This window comes from Larus michahellis, chromosome 3 (genome assembly GCF_964199755.1).
Source record: "Larus michahellis chromosome 3, bLarMic1.1, whole genome shotgun sequence".
NCBI lineage: Eukaryota > Metazoa > Chordata > Aves > Charadriiformes > Laridae > Larus > Larus michahellis.
The window spans coordinates 21785662-21810340 of NC_133898.1; the positions used below are offsets into that span (position 1 = coordinate 21785662).

General features: G+C 42.0%; 1 protein-coding gene across 5 annotated transcripts in view; it reads left to right on the forward strand.

Annotated features, from left to right (window-relative positions):
- AIDA (axin interactor, dorsalization associated) overlaps nt 1-24187 on the forward strand; it is a 30979-nt gene extending 6792 nt beyond the window's left edge. For 2 of the 5 annotated variants that reach the window (XM_074579061.1, XM_074579063.1), the window contains exons 3-10: nt 4547-4600; nt 6924-6978; nt 12006-12069; nt 12480-12586; nt 16913-17035; nt 20277-20399; nt 20885-21002; nt 21493-24187. In XM_074579061.1, the coding sequence (XP_074435162.1) occupies nt 4547-4600; nt 6924-6978; nt 12006-12069; nt 12480-12586; nt 16913-17035; nt 20277-20399; nt 20885-21002; nt 21493-21589 (741 nt within the window). In that variant the 3' untranslated portion in view covers nt 21590-24187. Of the gene's footprint in view, nt 1-4546; nt 4601-6923; nt 6979-12005; nt 12070-12479; nt 12587-14198; nt 14211-16912; nt 17036-20276; nt 20400-20884; nt 21003-21492 lie in introns of all 5 variants that reach the window. The other 3 variants (XM_074579064.1, XM_074579065.1, XM_074579062.1) reach the window with 2 other exon arrangements.
- Nucleotides 24188-24679: the final 492 nt, after the last annotated feature.

Genomic DNA, 24679 nt, shown 5'->3' on the forward strand with positions numbered 1-24679 from the left:
GATTTACAGTTAGCTGTTTTGCAAAGGAGCATACCTACTGCTAAGAATTATTGCGAGGCTGTCGTTGTTTCTTACTTGACGTACTCAGTGGGGAAGATGGATTTCGGCAGCGATTCCTCTGTACCAAGGGAAAACTACTAGCTTTACAGCTACAGGGAAAGGGCAAGGCTAGGTTCAAATCCTCAGCCCCATCTGTTTGTATAAACTTTTTCCATATTTGGGTTTATTTCGTGCATCACAGGTGGTGTTACAGTGCAGATATGGCCACACCATAATTGATGGTATGTTACTTGCTAGTATAATCATACAATCTGTTAATCTAACAATGCTTGACAGATACCACCGATTTCTTTCCTAGACATACTGTGAGCCAGTTATCATTTATCTTATAATAAATGTATTGTTTATGGTAAGAATTCAGACTTCTAAATACTCATATCTTGCCTTTTTGCTCTTGATCTGAAGAGTCTGTTTTGAAACACTGTATGCTACTTCCCTTGATAGAGCAGACTAGTCTCCAGAACTTGCTGTTCATTCCTGGATTTTTCAGCTTCTGGAACGTTGTCATCTTACATTTACTGCTGGATGTAATTCTGGAGTTTTAGTCCTTGGGAAAGGCTCTGTCTTGACTTGGATAATTGACAGTGATGGAATCTTCATTAGTGATTTTGAATTTTGTTGAAGTATTTCTCTGCAGATAAATACTGTAAACAACAAATCATTGTGTTTAAATCTAGTCACCCTGCAACAGCTTTAAGGAGGCGGTGCAACAATTTCATCTCCTCAAAGCTGCGTGCATGGAATACTAACAGATAGTTACTGGTGGATTTGCCTCAGTCTTAACATCTGCATCCTGATGTTCTTTGTTTTACCTTAATTTCCTAAAAAATCCTGTCTTCATTCATCATCAACCACTGTGTTTTGCTACATGAATTGTTTCAGTTAGGCTTGGCCATGGTTGTCAGCTTGCCTCCAGCTATCGTTACTCTCACCCAGTTCTCTATGCAATAAATTTGACCTTTAAAGCCCTCTTCTAACCGCAGTTGTTGCTTCTCGTGTAACTGTTTTTGTGCTAGGCTGAGATTTCTTCAGTATTAGAAAACCATGCGGTTTTTTTCTGCAGTGGCAACTTGCTGCAATAAGAGCACTGTTGAACAGTCTTAGCATGATTCATTAAACTACTGGTCTCCTAACAGCCTAGACCTCTCTTTAAAGCCAAACTCTGCTCTGGCTCTGTATTTATGCAAACATCTTTGACTGCATTACAGTTAGCACAGTCATTACTCACACAACTGCACTGAAGAAACCTTGACTACGAGATCAACTGACTTTTTCCCTGTCTAATCACGAGTTTACATAAAACTGAATCTTAACTATTTTAAACTAGCAAAGTTAATTATGGCTTCAGTCTTTCTAATGAGATGCAGAGTGTTTTCCCTGCTGCAAAAAGGAGCCTTTGCATGGGATAGTTGCAGCTGAAAATGATAGCAGTGTTTAGCTGCATTTTTAACTTTTGGGTTGGGTGTGGTCCCTTAAAAAAATAGTTATGAATAATGCCTGCTGGGAGCTTGCCATATTTCAATAGATTCCATATAAAACCTATTCTTTACTATTTTAAGACTCCCAAACTCTCTTCAATTAATCTGTTTCTAGAGCCATTATTGCCCTTCAACCCCCAGGAGCCAGAGGACACACATTTTTGTATAGCTGTTGGTCCTGTTAGGAGGTACCGAGTTCAGGCAGTTTTAGGAAGACAGTTAGGAGTCTGCAGGATAGGGAACTGGAGTTTTGCTGAGCTTATTGGTGAATTGACAAAGGAGATAGGGGTTGAGCAGTGCTCCTTGAGACCTCATTTACAGTGTGGGTTTAATGGTCTGCATGCGAGACTGGGAGGGGAAGAGCCATATGAAACTCTGTTTACATGTTCTGTGTCTGTCGTGGGGCACAGGGACTGTGTGCTGGCACCCTGGGAACTCGTAGCCCTCTTTCTGTGGTGGAGTTGGAGGGGTTTTGATCTAACACAGAATGGGCATACTCTTTGCTCAGCAATCAACACCCAAACCATCGGAACAGCTGGGTTTTTGCAAATGTTAGAGCTGCAGTCAAACCTTAGAGATTTCCCCTCCCGTCCCTAGGGAACCTCTGGATTCCTTTCTTTTACCCATTACTTCACACCTTCCTCTAAGATTCTACCTTTGCAAATGTATCTTTCCAGATGTTCTCAAATATAAAAAGGAATTCCTTTTGTTACACTGCAGCTGATTAGATGAATGTAGTGCGTTCTTACCCTGAAGACAGAGAACCTGTTTCTGTAGTACTGCCTGGTGTCCTCCCATCCAGCCTGAAGGTATATGTAAATCCACAACACCCCTGTATGGAGTCTGGGTCTGAAAGCATCAAAATTAATCCAGGACTATATATTCCTGTCTCTTTCAAAAAATCTCTGTTTTTCCAAGCTACGTTGGAGATCCAGCCATGGATTTCTGTTATGTGGCAGAATTTATTTCAGGGAGGTAGAAGTTTATTGACTGAACCTAGACTACAAAATGAACCTCCACAGAAATGGAGCTGTACTATTGTTTTAACTCTGCCATCTTGCATGCAAGCATATGGTCACGTTGGTCTATACTAAATTCTCAAATAGCACACCGCTGCATGTGCTGCATCCTAGGTAGAGGAGAAAACAATGTGTGTCCTGTGCTAATATGCATCACTTGCTACTTTCCTGGAAGGTGCTCAAAAGAATTGAATTTTTTATAAGGCCTCCATACAATGGACAGTAATACAAACTATGAGGATGTAAAGTCTGGGCTAATGCCATGTTGTAACAGAGTGCTTAAGACTAGAGGAGATACCAGTTAGGGAGAAAGGGCTTTGAAAACTTTGATGAGGCTGTGATGTCGGATGAAAATCAGGTATCTGAGGCTTTGACACACTCCAGCTGTTGGCTCTGTCCTTGAGGTATTGATGTCTGATCTGTTTATGATTCAGCTCCTGAACTCTTCCAACTTTGTGCGGCGTAAGGTGAACTGAAACTGGAGCTGCTTAGCTTTTAACCCAGCCTGTTGAAACTAGCGGTGGCCCAGGAGCTGTGTGAGAAGGAGTTGTGACATCCCTTTGCAGGGGAGTCAGGGCAGACGACTGGGGAAGGTAGTTGTGAAAGCATGTAGATAAAAGCTTTTTTATTTGCTGCTACAAACCTCTTGAAGCCCTAAAATGTAACCCTCCTTTAAAGGGAAGTTTTGGCTTTTGATTGATACCACATAACTTGCCAGATGCCCATACCCTTGAAGATCTTTAGATGCAAGAGTTGTGCTGTAGGAGATCTTTTTCTCCCCGTGCATCCAGCTTGGGGGGAGCTGTTTTTATACTGCCTGATTTAAAAGGAGAGAATGAGTTACAGGTGTGTATTTCAACTTTAATCTTCCTTCTGGGGGGAAAACTTACTTTGAAAATAAAGTGCTTTGCTTTGTAGCTTCATTGTTGCTGGGTTTTTTGCCCTATAAATGTTCCACAGAGCACTTTGAATTATGTTTGGCCCTTATCTCTGCGGATAGTCTTAGTTTTTCTTCACTAAAACCTTTTAGTTCATGAACAAACTTGTGATAGTCAGACAAGGTAAAATATACTGTGCAGTTACGTCCACTTGCTGTCAGTTACCGAAGTCTTAACTCCTCCTTTTGGCTGGTAATAATAGAAACAAATGTGACGGTTGCTGGAGCTTCTTATTTTGTGAGACATAAAAGATTAAGTAGCACTGCCTTCAAAGTAAAACTGCTAGCAATGGCCTATTTTGAAACCCTTCCCTCTTTCTACATTCTTAAATTAAAATAAGAAATTACTTCATAGTTCTGCTCAGGAGTATTTTAGATAGCTGACAAGTTTGAATCAAAGAACCTATTTCATGCTTCACTCGGAGTTTAAATGTCTTAAAATTACAAAAATAGAAAGCTAGAAAAATAATCCGCCTTTATACTTCCCCCTCCCACCAAAACCCACAAAAGCAGACCGTGTTTTTTCAGTGCTGAGATACTGGGCTTCTGTAATTTCTGAGGAGGGCTGAACTGGTCTGCTGAGATTATAAACCCAACAGGGAAACTGTGGGCGTGACTCCTAAAAGGGCAAATTAGAACAAACCACTCAAGCTCTCAGAAGGTAATACACTGTTCAGTTGGATATTTTTTTTTTTCCTTGCTCTCACCTATCACTTCAGAGCAGTTGAGTTTATAAACAATTTATGGTTTGTAGTAGGCATTATTACAGTTTCTGCTGAGTGAATGACCCCCATCTGTGTTGATGAGTGGTGGGAGGGGGGATAAGTGGCAGATGTCTGTTTCATCTATTGCGCTTTCAGAAAATGTTGCTTGTGTCTAAAAAAGCTTTTGATGCTGGATGATCTGGTACTGAATAATAGATCTGAAATCTTTGCAAGAAAAGGGGTTGTTTGTATTTATATTTTAAACAAATATGAATGTGGAAGAAGGCAGTTTCAGTACAAAATTAAGTAAATTTATTTTTTCTTTTTTTTTTTTTTTTTTTTTTACAGAAAACCATAGCTAAAATTGCAACATGCTTGGAACTGAGAAGTGCAGCTTTACAGGTATAGCTCTTTTTCCTATGTGACTTCATACTTTAGTGATAGGGAACTGTAGAGCTTTTCAAAACTAGTTTAATGTCTTCAGACATAGCCAAAACTTCTGAAAACAGAGTGAACAAACACTTGAACACTTGGACTTTCCAGTTTGTCAGCATGATGCCCCAAGGGGCTGCCTTAAAAACCTTTAAGTGCTTATATGAGCATGTACTAGGGTTTGTACAGGAATTTAACTGCAGCTTTTGTGTCTTTGGTTCTTTACCTCATTTTACTCCTTCAGAAATGATTACTTTGTCTTCCTAACCTGTGTGTAAGGGTAAAAAGATCCCCAGAGTGACCCTTGCATCTAATTCAGCCACTTCACAAATCATAATAGAGCACAAGAAAGAATGTGTGTGTAGAATGAAAATGATAAAAACTACTTTGTAGCAGTCATGAAAACTGTCAGTGCTGTAGGCAAATGTGTGAAAATCATAGAATGGTTTCGTTTGGAAGGGACCTTGAAGACCATCTATTTCCAACCTCCCTGCTATGGGCAGGGACACCTCCTGCTAGACCAGGTTGTTCAAAGCCCCATCCAGATTTAGAAGCTACTCTTTGGACTCTTTTTCTGGACTGGATGTCAGTGTCATGGAAGTGAGTTTCTTTTTTCCATCAGCACAATCTTATCCCCAAAACAAAAGGGAAGCGAGAGAAATTGCCAAAAGAGGCAGGGGAGGGATGAATGAACTGAAGCACAGTTTGGGTTATTGGATTACCTCTTTACTGACAAAGAGTGGTGACAGGCTAATTTTGCATTGAGTTGCTCAAGGCAGCGCTCCTGAGTACTTCATGTTGCTGTACAAGGTTTAGCAGCTCCACTGTGTTGCCTTCATTTGTCTGAGAGGCTGTGATGCAGTGGCAACTTAGTTGTCATGCTGGAGCTGGACTGATGAGGTGGGGGCTGACCAGTCTTGAGGCTGTGTGACCTTTGAAGAATTATTTGGTTATCTCTAGCTGTCTTTCTATTTTAATCTAAAATTAAATGTGGGGTGTTTGAACAGTGTTGTGCTTGTTCTGATTCCCTGTGACTTTGTGATGAGGGCAGGTGTGTTCCACTGTGGGACAGCTTCATGGGTTGGGTCGTGCCTCAGAGCAACAGCAGAAGGTGCAGCAATGTCATAACCTGCCAAACTGAAGAGATGATGTCTTGCAAGAACAGCCTTTCTTGCTGTCGGTCCCTCAGCAGTAACTCAAGGATTTTATAACCTTGTGTGAGGGTACTAGAACTTTTCTTCCACTTTGCTTTGGGGAGTGTTTTACTTGCTGTGTTTTTGTTCCAGTTTCTTAGCAGAGATTAAAGCAGTTAGCAAGTGTGGTCATCTCTTCCCATTCTTCTAACAGTATGGGTATAGCTGCTTTACGGTCCTTCTGTAGTCTTGCAAAAAGTCCCTTTTGACACTTGGGTAAAATCAAAGAGAAAAAAAAAAAAAAACAACCGCTGGGCCTTGAAGAAATGTTGAAAACAATGGGTAATCTTAAGAGACGTCAAGGGTGCAATGACACAACAAGTAAGACCTGATCCTCTGCCTGAAAGAGGATGTCCAGTGTCAATCCTTGTATTTGCGCTATTTTTCTTATGCTGGCTCTGCCACTTGTCATCTCAGAATAGGCTAGTTCAGCTTATCAAACTGTCAGTGAACTACCTCAGAATAAAAAAATTATAACTTTTCCGTTGAGTTAGCGAGTCCAATAGGCTTGCTGAGAAGCAGACATGTGCTACAGCCAGATGAGGAAACTGCACCATCAGAGTTGGAGAAAGGAGAGCTGGGAATCCCTCTTCCATTTGCAGTGAGCTCTTAGCTGAGTGTTTTGTCAAGCTCATCCTGTTTACTGTAATTTGTGCCAGCGTTACAATGTTGGATGTGTGTCTTGAACTGTGAATGCTCCTGTTGGAGCGTCGCTTTGCAGTGTAGTCTTACAGCTGATCTTGCTTCAGAACAACTTGACTGGGGAAGAATTAAAAGAAGTCCCTCTGTCTTAATGTTACTGTGCGCAGTAAGTATGAAAGACCAACTAATTGCTTTAAAAATATTTACGTTGTAGTAGAGCTTAGAACATGGGATAAATTTGTTCTCAATAAATTATAAGTAATGCACTTTCCGCCTGACCCGTGAACGTAGCCTCTGTTGGGAAGATTTTGTTTCAGTTTTTTAGGACTCTGAAGCTTTGAAGTAAGCTGGTATGTTTGAACAAAGGAAGCACCTTGCATGCTTATTCTAAGATACGGTAGCCCTGTCTGAGGGGAAGATGCATACTAAGTTCTAACTCTTTCTCTGTAATGTCCTAGTCCACCCAGTCACAGGATGAATTTAAGCTTGAGGATCTGAAGAAGCTGGAACCAAGTAAGTAGTATCTTTGTATTTTAAGTGAGTGACGTTTATCGTTACAGTGGAAAATGTGACAGCAGCATGAATACTGACTGACCGCAATGTGGTTTGACAGTAATGCTGGTTTTAGGTGGCTCTTCCAAATATCTGTTACCACGTAGACAGAACTTGATGTGTATTAGCTAATGTAATGCGGGTAATTTCAAAGTATAGTAGTCCTAATGTTTCACATAATGTATTTGTCTTTATTCTTAAATAAGTGCTGCTAATTTTTGCACAAAATAATAATTTAAGCTATCAGTAGTACAGTATATAATCAGCTGTAAAATTTACCTGCACATTTCTTACTTGAACTGGATTTCAGCGCTTTGTGGTCGTCTTCTTTGCAGTGTGAAATTTATTTTTTCTTCTGAAAATATTTAACTTGTGCTCATGGTAGCCAATCACCTGCCGCCTGCCACTGTAATGCTACCAGACTAATGAAGTTAAGAGTCAAAGTGAGGATGTGAGTCAGTCTTTGAAGGGTTTTGTGTGATGTTGTTTTTTCCCAACTGATCCTGGGTCAGTTCTTGGTATGTCAATCCAGAAATAAATAGATACTTCCTACATGAAAAAGTTATCTGCTACATTTTCCTTCCCATAACACTGGCTGCTTTATTCTCAAAGCATCTTTAGGATCAGAGCTTCCACATGTAAGCAGTATTATCCTGAATGCTAACGTTTCTGCTGTTCTTGGGGAACAGGAGATGTGGAAGAGCTTCTTTCATGTTGGCAAAAGCTGGTTTTGTTTTGCTCCTGTCACAGTTGTATCATTAAGGGGGATGTTGGGGATAAGCATGATAGGCAGGTAAGTGTTGTCACTTCATGAATAAGCTGAGTTTCTCGCACTCCCATTCTCTAAGTAACTGGCACAGGATCATACAGGGAAGCTTGTTAAGAAGCAGGGTGTTGCATTGAAGTTCCTAATGCCTTTAGAAAAACGTAGAGTCCAAATGCTTTTAAACTGTTCCCTGGAAGTTGAAAGTGAAGGTATGTTACAAGACTCCTAAGTCGGTGAAGACCGTAACTTGGGAAAGGGTTTAACTGTGTGTTGGAAGTATTAGGCCTTTCACAATCCGCATATTGCATGTCTGGCCTCTGCATCCTCTGGTTTGGGATTATTTTGTATAGATACTCCAGCTCTCTGTTTACAAAGTATTTAAAATGTTGTAATTATCTAATAACTGTGGATTTCGGACTCCGTCGTGCAAATGCCCCGTGAGTGACTGAAGGGTGGAAGAGGGAGAAGAATCATGTTTTAATTCATCAAATTGTTCTGCAAATCAAAGGAAGTGACTATCGAAGGGTTTAGTCAGAATTTACATTCTGCCAACAGATGTAAAGCTTCCCTTGAAATGCCTCCTTTTCGTAAAAGCCAAAATTTCAAGAGTCCTGTTGCTTATCTTTCCCTCCATCAGAGAACTGATTTTTTTTTTAATCTGTCAAAAAAACTGTTCAACAGTGTGAAGCACATTGAGCCCACATTTCATACAACAAGCAACTATATTAAAACTGAGGAAGAGTGTGTGGCCATCAGTTTTCAAAGACACTGAGTTGTTTTCCTTGGGGGAGAATGGGTGCTTCTACAACAACAATTGAACATTGATGTTCTTAATGCTGCTGTCTGACTTGGATTGTTCTGGTCTCTTTCTCTCTGAATTGTGCCTTTGTTTTGTGGTTTTTAAGTATATCTTGAATAGAGTAAATTTTAATCAGGCCAACACCAGCCATTGCACAAAATATACCGTGAAGTGTTTTGTGTGTTGTCAATTTGCTCTTGCTTTCCACCAGAAGAAGCTAAAAAAAAAAAATCTGGGCTGGCAATGAAAATAAGTGATTCTTTTGTTAGGTCAAGCCATTCTGTTAGGGTGGAACGAAAACAGCTATTCACACAATTTGGCTTGTTTTAATTACTTTTGGCCTGAAGCTGTCAAAATGGCTGAGAAATTTGGTTGGGGTGTTGTTATAGTAACCAGGGCCCTTAGATTTAAGCTTTTTTTATCTTGTGTTGTCAAGTTCTAACTTTTCCTACTTAAGCTTGCCTTTCACGCTGCTTGGAAAGTGAAGCAGTTGGCTAGTTTTGTTTGTTTATAGGATTTGTCACTGAATCTTTTGTGCTAGAATAATGCTACAGGAGGGTCCATACATACAAATAGTTCTTTTGAGACTACACTGTGTGGAATCATTGCAAACGCACTGGGTCTCACAAATCCTTTTCTTGTAAAAGCTTATACCAGTGTTAAAATACATATTCCAAATGGGTAGGCCGGGACATCTCGTGGCCTGTGTTTGGTGTGTGATGATTCTAGGCACTAAGCGACTAGTTTCAAACTCAGTGTATAGGTATTATGAGAGAAGTAGACACCGGGTTGTACTGGGGAGCCTGGTATCTGAATAGTTTTGTATTGTCTATTTAAAAATAAATAAATCAGTACAGGTATCATAGGCTGTCACTAAAAATCTAAATGGACAGTGGCCTTTACCAAGTTAGTGTGTACTGGTTTTGCGGCTCATGTTGGTAATTTCTTTCTTTCAAGAGACAGCCAACTGCTGATAAAATCAATGTGATATTGTCCAATGTCACAAAAGAAAAGGCAGCTTCTGCATGCAAGCCTGCAGAACAGTGTTTTTAAAAGATTTCTGTTGGAAAAGCAACATAAATGGAGGCCACAACGCTGCGATCTGCCCATTAGTTACACACGTGGACAACTTGCTATGAATTGTGTTCTCAGCAGCCGCGTTACAGAGGGGAAGTGCTCTTTTTCACGGAGGCGATGTGTGTTTTTAAAAACAAAACTAAAACCAAAAAAGCCCAAACCAACCTCTTAAAGCTTGAGTGGCTTACGCAGTATTGCCAGGGAGATTTCTGTTCATTGTAACCTAATGGGTTTTTTCTGTGATCTCGTTGTTTTTATTTAAATCAACTGAAACTCCCACTTATGATAGATGTAGAGAGGATTTTCCTTTTCCTCAGAGGATGTTGCATAGCTGTCTTATTGCTTTACTCTTTTGTAGTGACTTTGAATAAGTATTTCCCCTGGCTGAGTGCTATAGATCCACTTCTTACCCTGATGATGTTTAAAGGAGCTCTTTTGGTAAATTGCTGTATTACAACTTTTCAAAATTATTTGCTGTGGGTGATGAGACAGAGTTGAAAGCCTATTAAAAACTCGATCCACAGCTTACTGTGGGCAAAAGGCAAGAGATTCTGGATGGTGTTTCCAGAAGTGTTTCTGAGCTAAACAGGCAGCATCACCTTTAGTCACCGACACGGCCAGGATGTCTGGAAGCGGCGTACTCCCGTGGGCAGCTCCGGTGCCACCGCCTGTGTGCCTGGCTGCGGCTCTTTTGGCAGGAGGGTGTATGCTCAGCTCTGTCTCCAGGCAGCGTCGAGATTTTAGGCGCTGTGAAACTGTTTGCCTTTTTCCTGTGCTCATATCGGTGGAGTATTTTGTGCCCTCTAGTGATGACTGAAATGTATTGCTAAGTTGTTTTTTTTTCCAGGGGGTGTTCATTCACATAGTGAGAGAAACTGGTTACGGGGGAGAGGAATCTAGTGCTTACCAGCCTTTGGAAGATGGGAGGAGAACTACTGTAACTTCTATTGCTTCTGTATAATGTGCCTATGATCTGTAAGAGATCTCGCTTTACTGAGATTTTTCTGCCTGGGGCACTTCCACTTTCTGTCTCCGGTATGATGTAGCTCTCCAAGAGCTGGGGAATTCTGAGTGTGATAAAAATCCCCTGCTTTTCCTGAACCTCAGCTGTGCTGGAAGGTGACTGCTCTTAACCAGATGCTTTCCTGTTGGGAAGTGGCTGTGATTCTTCACCACCATGTTGAAATCTGTGTTACTGATCCCTCAGAGCAGAAGTCTTTGGAGGGAGAGAGGCTCGGCATGAGTTTTGTCTGTCGCATCTCTGACTGAAGGCGACTTGAAGCTTTCTATGTATTTATGTATTGTGTCCATCTGGAATCAGGCAGTACCTAACCTCTCAGGTGGTGGTACAGAAATCAGGAAAAAAAAGTCAGAATGAATAAAGACTGGAAAGATATTTTGAGTTCTTTATAGTTTCCCTGAGGGATTCTTTATTCATTGTAGCATTCAGATGGTGTCTGGTAAGTTAATGATGGAGCCCACGCTGAGTGATGTGAGCATGAAGACAGACAGGGAAGCTCTCCTGCACTGGCTGAATTGTAGCATGCAGAGGGCCCTGGCAGTGGTTCCTTAAACGTAACTGGTATTTAAGTACCTCTGGGTATTTGTGTAATCTTAACATCATTTAAAAGCAGTTTGTTCTCATTCAGTAGTCCTAAGGGGAGATTTCCTGTGCTCTGAGAGGGCGTATTGCAAAGTGAGGCTCAGTGAGAGGACTCAGTTTTTCTACCTCCTCTCCCCCTGCCCAGTCTGGGATACTCGTTGTCTGGTAGGAGAGCACCTCTCCCCGCAGGCGTTCTCTTGTAAATCTTTAGGCCCTTTAGCCGTTATGAAATGCTTATTTCTTTCACATGCTTTTGGAAGTTTTGCTCTTACTCGTAAATGCTTTTGGAAATAACAGCTAAAGTTGTGATTACTAAAACTTGAGTAAGTTTCCAATCGAAATGGCAAAGCCATTGTCCCATTGAATGCTGGAGAATATAGTCAGTGTCTCTGGGGCTTGACGGTCAGATGTTGCACTGTATCTCTTCTGAATTTTGCCAATCTGCCCAGACATCTGAGCGCAGAAAAAAAAGAAAAAACAAACAAATACCACCCCCCCCCCCCCATCACCATTCATTAACAAAAAAAAAAATCCAAAACACATGCATGAAGAAGTAGGAAATCTCAACTAAGCTCTGTATTACCAGCATGCTTGGACACCCACGGTGGCTGGCTGAATGTGCAGCCTACACGTGTGCTTAAGTTTGTCGGTTCAGGTGCTGTGAGAATGGATGTAACTGTGCAAAGTATTAGAATTAATGCTTGTTTATGGATATGGATTCTTATTTTTTCCCCTCTCTGCAGTCTTAAAGAATATCCTCACTTACAATAAGGAGTTTCCCTTTGATGTTCAGCCTGTTCCACTCAGGTAAGGGAGAACTGGGGTCACTTCATGTGCAGATATGTGTATATCTGGAAGGGAGCATAGCCTGGGACCTGGCGTACATCTGAAACATTAGAATTTCTAGAGCCACCTACTTGCTGTGCTGCTTTGGGTAAACTGGTTAATAAAAACTTTTGAATTCTGTTTGTCTAGGTACCACTAAAAATCAAGCCCGTGCTATGTCTTTCTGAAATTGTCAGTATTGTCTCTTGCTTTTAGACTCTGTGCTTTCTGTTGGGTTGAGCTCCTGCAGTCTCTCTCAGAGTCTATAGGTACAGGTAGTAGTTAATAGGTGTGAAATGACATTAAAGGGTGTTGCCCCTGCTCTGACTTGTGAGTTGCAAGCCAGATGACGAATGATCTTTGGTCTCATTCTTCTTTCTTGTGTTTTACAGGAAGATTTTAGCACCTGGAGAAGAGGAACACTTGGAGTTTGAGGAAGATGATGAGGAAGGAGGAGCTGGAGCAGGGTCTCCAGACTCTTTTCCTGCTAGAGTTCCAGGTAGGGGCAGTAGCCTTGCCGTGCCAGCCTATGTAGCATGTGTGAGTTCTGTCTCTGAGAAGCCCTTTTCTCCACCTGTGATTTGAAAAGTTTGGGTGAGGAGCAACAGGCTAATGTGAACTCTAATGCTGTATTGGAGAACCACAAAGGTGGACAGTGGATTTTTTTTTTTCCCCATTAAACAATATTTTATTGCAAAACAGTTATATATGGATAACGTGTGAGGGTGGTGCCATCTACCTCAAATAATTAGCCTTTATTCCTTGTTCAAACTCAGTATTTTCATTCCATGCACTTTATTAACTGTATCATGTGAAGTGCTTCAAATGCATTCAGATGTTAGTTGTGGCAATGTTTCTCCTGCAAGGTGCATCGCATCCTGCTAGAGATGTGATAAGTTGTTGCTGGTTATTTTTGTGTTGCATCAGCTGTTGAGACAGTGGCTTAGACTAAAGCCAGGCTCTGAGAGGATAAAGAGGGAGTAACTTTGGTTTTGATAGTTAAGTCCTTGACCACGTGAAAGCACTTGTAGAACTGGGTATACCTACAGATTCTAGAGAAGGTCTTCCTGTAATTTCAGCTTTTGACAATTTACCGGATAAAGGGGTAGGATGTTCCAACAGAAGTTCTTTTTGTTCCTGGTGTGGTTTCTTTGCATAAGAAACAGGTTTCTAGTTTCGGAGCAGGTTGCCAAACTTCATATTTCAGGAAGGAGATAACAAGGAGGGAAACTAGTACTGGAATTATGGTTGGAAGAGCTGGGGTGTTGCATTACTTATGCCTGGAGAAAACACGTCTCTGTCCTTAGATTTGAGCCAATCCGTGCTACTGCATGTGATCCCTGGATGCTATACTGTGTAGGTATGCACACTGTACAGTTGTTTGTGCTAAGCTCACAAATAGGCTCTAATACATTGTGATGTTTTATTGCTTACATTTACTGTCTTGATCCTTGTTATTCACCATGATAAATCGTTTATGAAGAAGCATTCTGTCTGTCCAGAGCACATGTGCTTAAAAAAGAGTCTAAGTTGATGATGGACAGATCGAGTTTTCAGTTAAATCATTTTCAAAGTAGTAGGGTAGTCAAACTGGAAAGAAGAAAGGTTTGGGCCGTATACTTTCTTACAGAATTATTCCTCAGTAAGACCATACCTTTAAGAGGAGGTGAGAGCAACGCCTGAATTTACTGATATTTTACATTGTCATCTACTTGATAAACTGCGTATCTGACTTCTCTGAATTTTTTTGCATTAAGGTAAACTTCCCCATAGCTATAATAATCTAAACCCCTAACTAAGACGGGTTTGTACTAGTTGAACACAGACCTTGTTTCCCCATTGAATGCAAATTAATGTGGTGTTTCTTACCTGATTGGAGGTTGGTTTTTCTCTGGGTGATGAGGCTTAAACAAAAGCAGTTTGCAGCCTTCTGGGGTGAGCCTTGTAAGTCAAGTGGCCTTTCCATATTGAATTGATAGAACTGTGTTGCACTCTTTGCTTCTGTATGCCTTTAATCCATAGTGCCTAACTGTATTGTTTAACTGATCGCGGCCTTGTCTTCTCCATGCATGGCTTCATCGTTGTCACATTGCACCATTCATCTAACCCAGGAGCCAATGAAGGTATGATTACCTTTTAGTATATACAGTTATTTCTTTGATCATATTCATGTAGCTGTGATGCTCTTCATTGAGTTCTTACTTTCAACCCTCAAAATACAATCTTTGGTAACGATCCTAGTACTAGGCATCTATGTGTTGATCTTCATTTGCCTTCAGTACTAGAAAAAGGGACGGTCATATTTGGTGACACACTTTACATAGCTCTCTAGAAGCCCTGCAGTGCTAATAAAGACATTTTATGGGAAATCTTACACAAAGAGTACTTATGTAGTTAGACTTCTGTGTGTATGGAGCTGAACTGACCAATGGCTTGTTGCCTCTAACAGCAAAGGTTTCCTGCCTTTCTCCTGGTTATATACGGCTTTATTCCAGTGCTGTGCTGGCAATGGATTCTTCTGGGAACCGTTTCCATTTGTGAACCCGGCAGGAGACTTGTCACCTTTCCCCCGCCCTTTCTCTGAATGGGGCTTTGGGAACGGAGAGAATGAAAGCCTGTGTCTTGGTGGCAGTGAGCTGTTGGGTTGGCTCACCTTTGTGTATCTGAAATGCACTTGTAGGAAGACACTTATTTTGTTTGTAGATGCTTCCTTCCCCCTCTGGCAACGATGCCCCGCGGTTGTGTCTGAAATGGCTGGCCGTTCTCTCATGAAAAGCCTCAGTGTGAGCCTGCTGAAGGCTAACGGGCACAAGCCGTGCTGGCAGACTGACAGTGCGGCGCCCAGCCCTAGTAAAGTTATACCATAGAGAGGTTAGTGTCAGCTAGTGGCTCCTGTGTGAAACGACTGCAGAGGCTTCAGCAAAAAACCTGCTTGGGTGATCGTGGCTCACATGAGACAGGCTACGGTCAGCTGCTTTGGTCCATGGCTGGCTTGGCTGTTCCTCCTGCTGAGGCAGAAAGGAAACTGTGTTTCTTGGAGACCATCCGTCCTCTTACCTGCTGGAAGTGAGCTTGACTTTTCTGCTCCTTGCAGCTCTGCAATTTCACACATTCTAGAAAGCGTTTTACAAGAAGAGAATAATTTTTCTTAACACATTATTTTTATAATAAATGCCAGTCTGATGCAGCTTGCAGGCAATTTTTCTGTCAGGTATCCCATCACTTAGGCCTTTTGAGTGATGGATAGGATAACTGAAGGTTGCAGTTGTTCTTGGCTCTTTGGGGGCATGCTGCTTCTAGGAAACAACTGAAAGATGGCAGAGCAAAGTTTTTTGTGCTGAAAAGATGACAGGCTTGCTTCTACCTTCATTTAGATTGAAATAAGAACTCTGTCTTTGAACATCTGTTCAAGAGAGACAGTAAGATTAACTAGAGTGTGTGCGCTGCTTTGCAAAATGGGTGGTCTCTAATAAGTTTGCTTTTTAACACTTAACATACTATAGTCAGAAGCCTGTCCCACTGCTTCAGAATGGTGTGTCAAATTCTGCTGTGATGCGTTGTGAAGTGTCTGCAGATGTGGTACCTTGGAGGTCATGAGTCTGCAGCAGCCATGACAGGACAAGCAGAAATGTCCCACATCATAGATGTGAATTCGAGTCTTGCTGGTGATCCTGAAAGAGGGACTGGGTGTGGGGAGCGCTCATGAAATCTTGCTGAAGCTGTGGCTCTGGTTCTGTGAGCAGAATACATGGTCCCCTACTTGCAAAGCTAGTCTCTCTAATAGGACAAAACCTCCTTGGTTCCTCAGCTCCTCAAGCAGACCACGAGGAAAAAAAATATCAAGGAAAACCCAGATTGTACTTGCCAAAGGAAACTTGCTGTGTTTAGATCTCAAGCCTTGGGATAACTTTTTTTTTAATGAGAAAACCAAAACTGTAAATCAAACTTGCTCATCAGTCTAAGCATTTTCTGTCTTGGTGTTTATTCATCTAATACTGGAGAGAGGCTTGGAGCCTGCGGGTTTTCCCTAAAATCAGCATGAAGAAACCTACTCTGTTGTTGATGAATCTCATGGCTTCTAGTGAGTCTGAACAGTTTCGATTTCTGGCCAGCTGCACTGTCTTCCTCAGCACTGTGAGGATTCATTTATGCTGACCACAAAGTTTTGATGCTAAATGTTCATGATGCAGAGCTGAGAACTCCTTCCTTAAGGCAGAAGGGAACTTGGGGAATGCAAACACTATTTATTTTTTTTCTTACTTTGAGTAGAAGCCAGTAGAACTTAGATAATTAAGAATCTCTCTTTTGGTTCCTTTACGTCCAGTGGGATTTGCAACAATGTCATTTTCATCTTTATTCTCCCAGTCTAAATGTTCAACATGAAGCCAAGTCATGTTCAATGGGGTGGGACTCCTGATTAAGTGTCTCAACTTCCTGCAACTGCAAATTGAATCCAGCCTCACAAATTTAATCCTTAAAAAATGATATAAAATGAGTTCTGTGAACGAGTTATTCTGCATGAGAGCAAAAAAGAACGCTTTAAAAAAAGCTCCTCTCTATTCTTACGGCATAATTTTTTTTTATTAATTCATTCAATTTGAGGCAGTCCTGGGATTTTTTTGGGTGTGGGCTTTGAAATCTGTCAGATGATGTTGTGTGTCTGTGCACACTGTCTTTCCCATAGTGCTGTGTGCTATTGGGATATGAATCCTTGGACTTTGAACCCCCTAAGGAGAACAGCATCTTCCATGAGAGATGATGGGATAAGCAAGGCCTCTGCTGCAAGATGACACAAAGGGTTAATAATATGCTTTACTCTTTCCAGGTACTTTATTACCCAGATTGCCATCTGAACCCGGGATGACGTTACTCACCATCAATATAGAGAAAATTGGTCTGAAAGATGCCGGGCAGTGCATTGATCCTTACATCACAGTCAGTGTAAAGGGTAATGATTTCTGTTCCTGGCTCCTCATTTCTAGTTTGGAGAGAGTGCGTTTTCTGAAAGCTGTATTGATTTTTCAACCTGCTTGGGAAAAATATTTGTTGGTACTTGCATTTTCTATTGTGGACTTAAGGCTTCTGCTTTAATCAAGGGTGGAAAAATTCTGTATTTGAGAGATACTGGGAGGTGAATCACTGCAGGAGACGCGCTTCTCTGTGCGCTCCAGGGGGGCCTTCCCCAAGCTGGGAGCTGAGTATCAGTGACTTGGCAGATTGTACTTCCCTATTCCAACTTCTTGAGCTGACTCTTAAGTGCAGAGCTGTTTAGACTGCTTGTGCTCCCCAACATGTACTTGTCTCTGGGCTTTCTGGAGACAGTGAACCACAGCCCGCTGACTCCATTCTTGCCCTGTCATTAAACTAATCTCTTAGTAAAACAAAGATCATCTTACCAAGGCTTAGGGTTTAGAGGAATGGGTATGAAGCTGGGAAGCAAAGCTTGAAAGTGAAATAAAATATTAAAATATGTTTTAGTCTTGGCAGTGAAATATTTCAGCCAAAGCCCTGGTGGGCTAACAGCCTCCCTCTCTCAGAGCCTCCATGAATCTGGAAGAACCTCTCTCTCTGTCAGTCCAGGATAGGCAACATTAGGATTTTGCACTGTTTCAGGTGACAATATGGTTGATGTTGTTTGCTTGAAGCTGAGATTTTAGGTATTCCGACTCTTTCTAGTGGGAGCATCTGCCTCTTCCCCATTTTGCATTTCTTAGCAGGAAGCCCCTGTGGTCAGAATTGCTTACCTTTAACCTGCCCACCTTGACTTCTGCTTATCTTTACAATCTTTTGAGGTATATGATTTTGTTTGTTTATCATATAAAAAAATTGTAGCTGAGCTAACAGCCTCTAGTTATTTTCAGTTGTGATAGCTACCTTGTATGTGTCCTCTTTAGATGTGCTATTAGATACTGAACATAGGGATGAAACGCTTGCTAGATGTGTGATCAGGTGCTTCCTCCACCAGTTCTTTGACAGAAGTAAGGCTCACAGTATTGAATGTCACTTGAATCCCAATGATGTTCTCGAGTGTTTATATAGATAGATAGAAAACCTTATCTAATCACACTTCCTGTGATTATTTTCTTAACGGTGAAACCTTCCACTTCTCTCTGGACCTTTGAGGAGTTCACCTGGTTGGGGTGGAAGCCGGAGCATGACTCTTGCCTTCCCTGGCAGATACAACTGCCTTTTTGTGTTTTCAGTCTTGGAAATGGCAGCATTTCTTTGTTTATAAAGTTGCCTTAGGTTTGCAACATCATTTTTAGATCATGTAACTATTCTTTGGGCTCCCCTTCTCTAGTCACTTGTGGATCTTTCTTTGCCTCTAGCATGCCAGAAAGCTGAGGGATGGGTGCCTTCAGTGGTGGGGCTAGCTGGATGGGTGTGAGTTTAATCAGATTTAATTCTTTCATGTTGAGTTTCTCTTGGCCAACAGGAAAATACCAGCCCTAAAGGCGTTCTAATGTTGGATCCTGGAACTTATCAGACCTTGTAAAGCAAACATTCGTTGTTCCTTGCCACTGAAATATTTGTCTTTCTTAACTTATTACATATTGTTAAAACTGTTGCTTGCCTTTAGAGCTAGCTCTCACTTCCTTTCTGGAGCTAAGGGAGAGTGTATATTGCTAGATATAATTTCCCAACAAGTCTTTCTGTTAACGTGTGGCTCTCTATTTGTAAGCTCTTATAAATGGTGGCTGCCGAGTAATGATGTAGAAAATAAGATCAAAAAGGGGGTGTGTGTGTGGTGCTATCGCCTAGTCTTCTCATGGTGACTTTTTGTACTTTATTTCTGGAGATTTTTGGTGAGGAACAGTAACTCTGAAAAGTCATTTTGTCCCTGTTAGGAGTCTGAAGACACATAGTAGCTGTTTTCCTTGGTTCTATACCAGGCTGCTCTTCTGCAGGTTTGGAGAGAGGTTTGTTCCTGGTGCAAGACGGTGGTCCCAGCCTGCTCCCTGGATGAGGTGCATTGGGGTGCTCCAGGGCCCTGGCCTCAGCCTGTACCCCAGGCACAATGCATGTGCGATGTCCTTGTAATCTTGGCCATGTTGTTAGCAACTTTGCTCCACCTGAGGAAAAGGGATCACTAATGAGAGGAGAAAGAGCAGAGGACAAATGGACTTGTGTGAACAGTAGGGGCTTAGTGAGAAACAGTATGGTCTGTGGTGGCTGTGCCTGAGCAGCACAACTGGTGGTCATCACTGGGAGCTGGAGTCCAACCCACAGCCCCACTGTGCCTCTGCCTGAGGAAAAACCGAGAGGAGTAATGCGCATTGAGTCTAGGCAGCAAAGCAGGGCGTATGTTGAAGATGACCAGAGCGCTGGAGCACCTCTGCTATGAAGACAAGCTGAGAGAGCTGGGGTTGTGCAGTCTGGAGAAGAGAAAGCTCTGAGGAGACCTTCTAGTGGCCTTCCAGTACCTAAAAGGGGCCTACAGGAAGGATGGGGAGGGACCCTTGATCAGGGAGTGTTATGATAGGACACGGGGTAACGGCCTCAAGTTGAGAGAGGGTAGATTTAGATTGGATATCAGGAAAAAATTCTTTACTGTGAGGGTGGTGAGACACTGGCCCAGGTTGCCCAGAGAAGCTGTGGCTGCCCCATCCCTGGAGGTGTTCAAGGCCAGGCCGGATGGGGCTTTGAGCAGCCTGGTCTGGTGGGAGGTGTCCCTGCCCAGGGCAGGGGGTCTGGAACTAGATGATCTTTAAGGTCCCTTCCAACCCGAACCATTCTGTGACTCTGTGATATACAGCTTGTGTAAGCCGTGCCAGCTGTGCCCTGCAGACCCTGTGTGGAGGGCAGCCTTTGGTCCATGTCCCATTCTTCTGGTTTGGCTGAAGCCCTGCTGGAGTCCTACTTACAGGGGGAATGGAAGCCTTTGCTGGCAGCAGAAAGAAATGTGCTCTTAAAAATAAAAAGAGGGATAATTCCAAATTTTCATCTTACATACTGTCAGAACTTCACCTCCTTTCATGTTGCAATCAAAAAAAAAAAAAATTCACTGACTGTGAAGGGGCATGATTGCCTGTTTTTTTTTTGTTTTTTTTTTTTTTAAGTTTAGAGGAAAAATCCAGGTGTGCATTCACTTTTTTGTGGCAGTATTAGGTGTGATTCATAAAAGTCCTAAAGCAGGACCTTAAGGTCCGCGAAGCTTCTGCCATTCTCATGCCGTTTCTTTCCTGCAGATTTGAATGGGATAGATCTGACTCCTGTGCAAGATACTCCTGTGGCTTTGAGGAAGGAGGACACATATGTCCATTTTAATGTGGACATCGAGATTCAGAAACACATTGAAAAACTAACAAAAGGTAAGTGGTATCAGAGACCTGAAACAGGACCCAGGAGCTTTGAAGGTGCAGACACTAGGCTGCTGCTGATCTAATAAACAGGCCGTGCCTGAGCTGGCGCTGCAGGGCTCAAGATCCAGACAAGCATAAAAATAGAACTTTGCATCCTGTCTCTTTCAAATCGGTCATTGTGAGGATTTGCAGATGAGGGAGGAATGAAAAGAGATAAAAACACAGCAGTCTGCTCTACTACGCAGGTATTGAGCTGCTTTATCACCGCCTTAGTCATTGGACAAACTGTTACCAGGATATGAATAATTGATTGAAGAGTACAAACTGGGAGCGTGGTGAGCGTTGTAAGAACACAGTATAGCTTTTGAGTAAATAACAGAAGTGTTGGAGATGATGCCCTCCAATGTATGTAGAGTGCCTTAACGGCAGGTAAGTTTTCAGATAACTATTGGCCATAATTGCTAACTCTTCTATTAAACCATTTTCCACTCCAGGTGCAGCTATTTTCTTTGAATTCAAACACTACAAGCCTAAGAAAAGGTTTACTAGCACCAAGTGCTTTGCTTTCATGGAGATGGATGAAATCAAACCTGGGGCAATTGTTATAGAACTGTAAGTGACTTGCAATTATAGATGCCAATGACAGGGGAAACGAACTAAACTTCAGTTACAGTGTGTGGCTTGTTACATCAAGGAAGGTTTCTTGGACTCATTAGATTAACTTCCATAAGGAGTATTGTATTTTTAGTAAAGAAGAGAAGACAAAATGCTTTTAGGCAAATCAAATGGCTGCTGAAGTACAGAGTAACTCGTACTGTATCTCCTAAAATCCAGAGTATTATATTGGGAATTCTCCTTACAAAAACCTTACATTCATTTAAAAATGGAAATCTTTGTTTTGTTAAAATAATAATCCAGAGAAAATACTAGTTTGAGTTTCTTCTTGTAAAATTTACTCATTATTGTTGCTTCCAGTAAGTCTTGTCAGATATGTTTAAAGGATTACGGTAATAAGATCTGTAGAGGACAAGCTTTCTAGTGTGCTTTCATCTTCCTGCGCAGCCATTAGCACTTGGACTAACTTACTTTCTTGTGGTTACAGGTACAAAAAACCCACTGACTTTAAAAGGAAGAAATTGCAACTGTTGACCAAGAAACCACTTTACCTTCACCTCCATCAAACATTGCACAAGGAATGACCCTAGTTGTGAGACTTCTGTGAACTGAACCGCAAGTCCTGGTAGCTGTGTGTAGTAGCCTTAGCCTTCGCAGGACAGGAAAACGACTGTATTCACGCCAGTAGGTCAGACGGGACCATCACACACTGCACAGCACTACGTCAGGGTCAGAGGCAAGCCTACCATTCCACTGCAAGATTCTGGTTTGGTTTTTTTTTTTTTTCAGATCCAGGTTTTTCTGAGAGCCCTGAAGTATGTTGACTGCTTTTCCTAATTTTGCTGTTCATCACTTTTTTTTTTTTATCTATCTATCTTAAGCGTTATTATCCTATTGCCTCAAGCTCCACCCAAGGATGGAGACTGCCCCTTTGCCAAACCTGTAGCAATAAAGATGTGGCAGGCCTACTAACTGTTTACACTTGCGGTGCTGTTGTAGTTCCTCTCATCTGCATTTCTGAGTCCTCTGTTGCAGGCTGGGTGGCAGAAGACTGGGAGAAAGAGGAGGTGGGGCAGGAAGGAGCCTGGAGGTACTGCAAGTGATTTAAAGGGAGAGACGGGAAGGAGGATAGTGGGGTCAAGTGGGGTGGCCACAGAAGAGCTCCTCAGTCAGCTGTTCTGCTTTGGTCAGGCCAGGAGGAGGACAACTGCAGATGAGAACACTGAACTATGATTTTAACAGCCTTGCCTGATCCACTTGTACTGAGTTTTGGATACAATACATGTCACAATCCCTTAAATCACCATTACTCCGTAATACAGCTAATTTTTCTGTATTTTGTCCCAGAGTGATTTGCAGAGGTGGGTGGGGGATGGAGTGAGGCTTTCTCCGGGGCTTTGTCCTCGTGGCCGTGGGTGTGTCACCATTTTGGTGGCAGCAGGACAGGCTGTCCTGCTGAACACAGCTGAACAGTGTTCAAGCACCAATTTTCCAGAGCTTTTGGTAAAGTCGATGTGGCTAGCAGGCTGACCCACCTCTTACATGAAACTGCTGTTCTTGTGGAAACTGATTGTATGCAGTCTTCTGCATATTTTGTGCAAGTCTGGAAACTTACTCTAAAAGAATTACCTTTTTATGTAAGTAGATAGGATTATCATTTATTTTCTATATTTTTGGTGTATAATAAGCTGCAGGACATTGGCTTATTATGACACACTTGCATTCACTTTGTGACCTCCTAATAAAGGGACAGAAGTAGAACCCAGTCAAATCTTTCCTATATTTGCGTGGCTATTTAATAGAGGTTTGATACACTTCTTGCATATCTAACTAGTGCCTAAATACTCTGCTATGCTAACAGAAGACCCAGCTCCCAAAATAGTGACAAATACTAGGTTTATTTTAAACACTCTGGGTGCAGATGTATCCCCTGTTCCTCTGCTCTGTCATGTAACCCCAAGATGTTACATTACGCTTTAATGGGAAGGAATGTTACTTTCCCTCCCGCTATTTGCCTGTTTACAGGCAGGTGTTCAGCATTTTTGGCTTTACCATATTGATTAGGATAAAAAGCTATTTTTGAATGACCTAATCTTCTTGCCTTCCCTCTGTTCTGATATAATGTCATTTAGGTGTAACAACAAAAGTTAGCAACATTTCCGCAAATTCCACTACTGGCTGGAGGAGGGGGGGGAATATAAGTGCAATTGAATTTTCCTGTTTACAGGTCTTTACAATATCCCAATGGTATTACATCTGATACATTCGGTATCAAGCTCTGAAAAGATATCCCTATGAGTTATGGAAATACCTCTGAATGCAGCATTTTAGATATCAGACAAAAGGATACATACGTTCTTAAAAAAAATAAAGAAAAATCATCCTCTGAACTCCATGAAACGCTGCAGATAAATCTGAGCTCAGTCAGTAGCTGTGTTACCTGCCAGTGCTCCCTGTTTGCCTCGGGTCTCCTCGTGACCTCCTGGGACTCTGTGGCACGGAGCCTCCCTGCAAGGCGTGCAGCCTGGCTGGCTCCCTCGGCAAGGGACGGCTCTGTCCTGGCTCTGCCATTGCTCAGAGCCTACTGGAAGCACTGCGTGTCCCCTGGGGTGATGCCTGCTGCCTCCTGGAGCTTCAGGTTGTGAAGGTTAGCTGGGGTGGGCAAGGGAAGAGACACGAAGCACCACAAGGCTTGGTGTTGGGGAAGGAAAGAGCCTGAAGGTAAATGTTCATCGATGTGTGTCATTAGCCGCCATGCAAATTGAAAGCTTTCACTTGCATTGCAAACCCATGGTTTCAGTCGCTTACCTTGTCTCTTCTCCAGCTTTGTAGATATCTGTATTAACTCTGGTTATATGCAATGTCAACTTTGAAGTATTTTTTGTTAAATACACAAGTACAGCTTTGTATTTAACTGCTTGTGAATTAACGTCTGTAGAGTGGGAAATACCATTTTTAAAGTTGCTTCTATCCTTTGCGTTTTTTCTGTGAACTGTCTTTCACTGAAAGGACTACTGCTCCCCACAACACAAGCTCCTGTATTGTTTTATGCCTTGGTGATGTTCTGTCTTGTCTTTCATCTTAAATCTAAAGCTTCATACTTGTACTGTAAGAATGTAACACCTAGATGGCACGTTTAATGGCTGCTTGTACTCTGGCAGTAAAGCTGTAATGGCCTTCCAGTAGGGTTTTTTTATTATTCCTAGTTGTTTTCCCTTCCTTTTTTTTTCCTCCCTAAGGCTTACTTTTCTACAGAGCACTTTTGAAAAACGTTAGTGTCTAGGTAAGTGCGTACTACATACTCATCCTTCTGTTAGCACTTACGTTCCGGGACTTCTTTGAACATCTACAAGCGTAGGGGGTGTTTTTAAAGCTCTCCAGTGTTCTCTGTACGGAAGCTGATCCAAAGCGATACAGGTCCATATGGTTTACATAAACCTACTCTGCTTTATGGAAAACTATTTTTTCTCTTTTTAATGTAAGTGAAAAAGGCTATAAAAATACAGCTGTACTGCGCCAAGGAAGCAGAACTGGTCTTAAATACTGAGTAAGATGAAAAGGCAACTCTCAAACCATGCTTAACGCTGCAAGCCAGTCTTGAAAGCAATTATGAAATGTCTTCACTTCTAGACTCCTGCTGCCCTTCAGCCGAGGAGGGCTGTGGCCCACCTTGT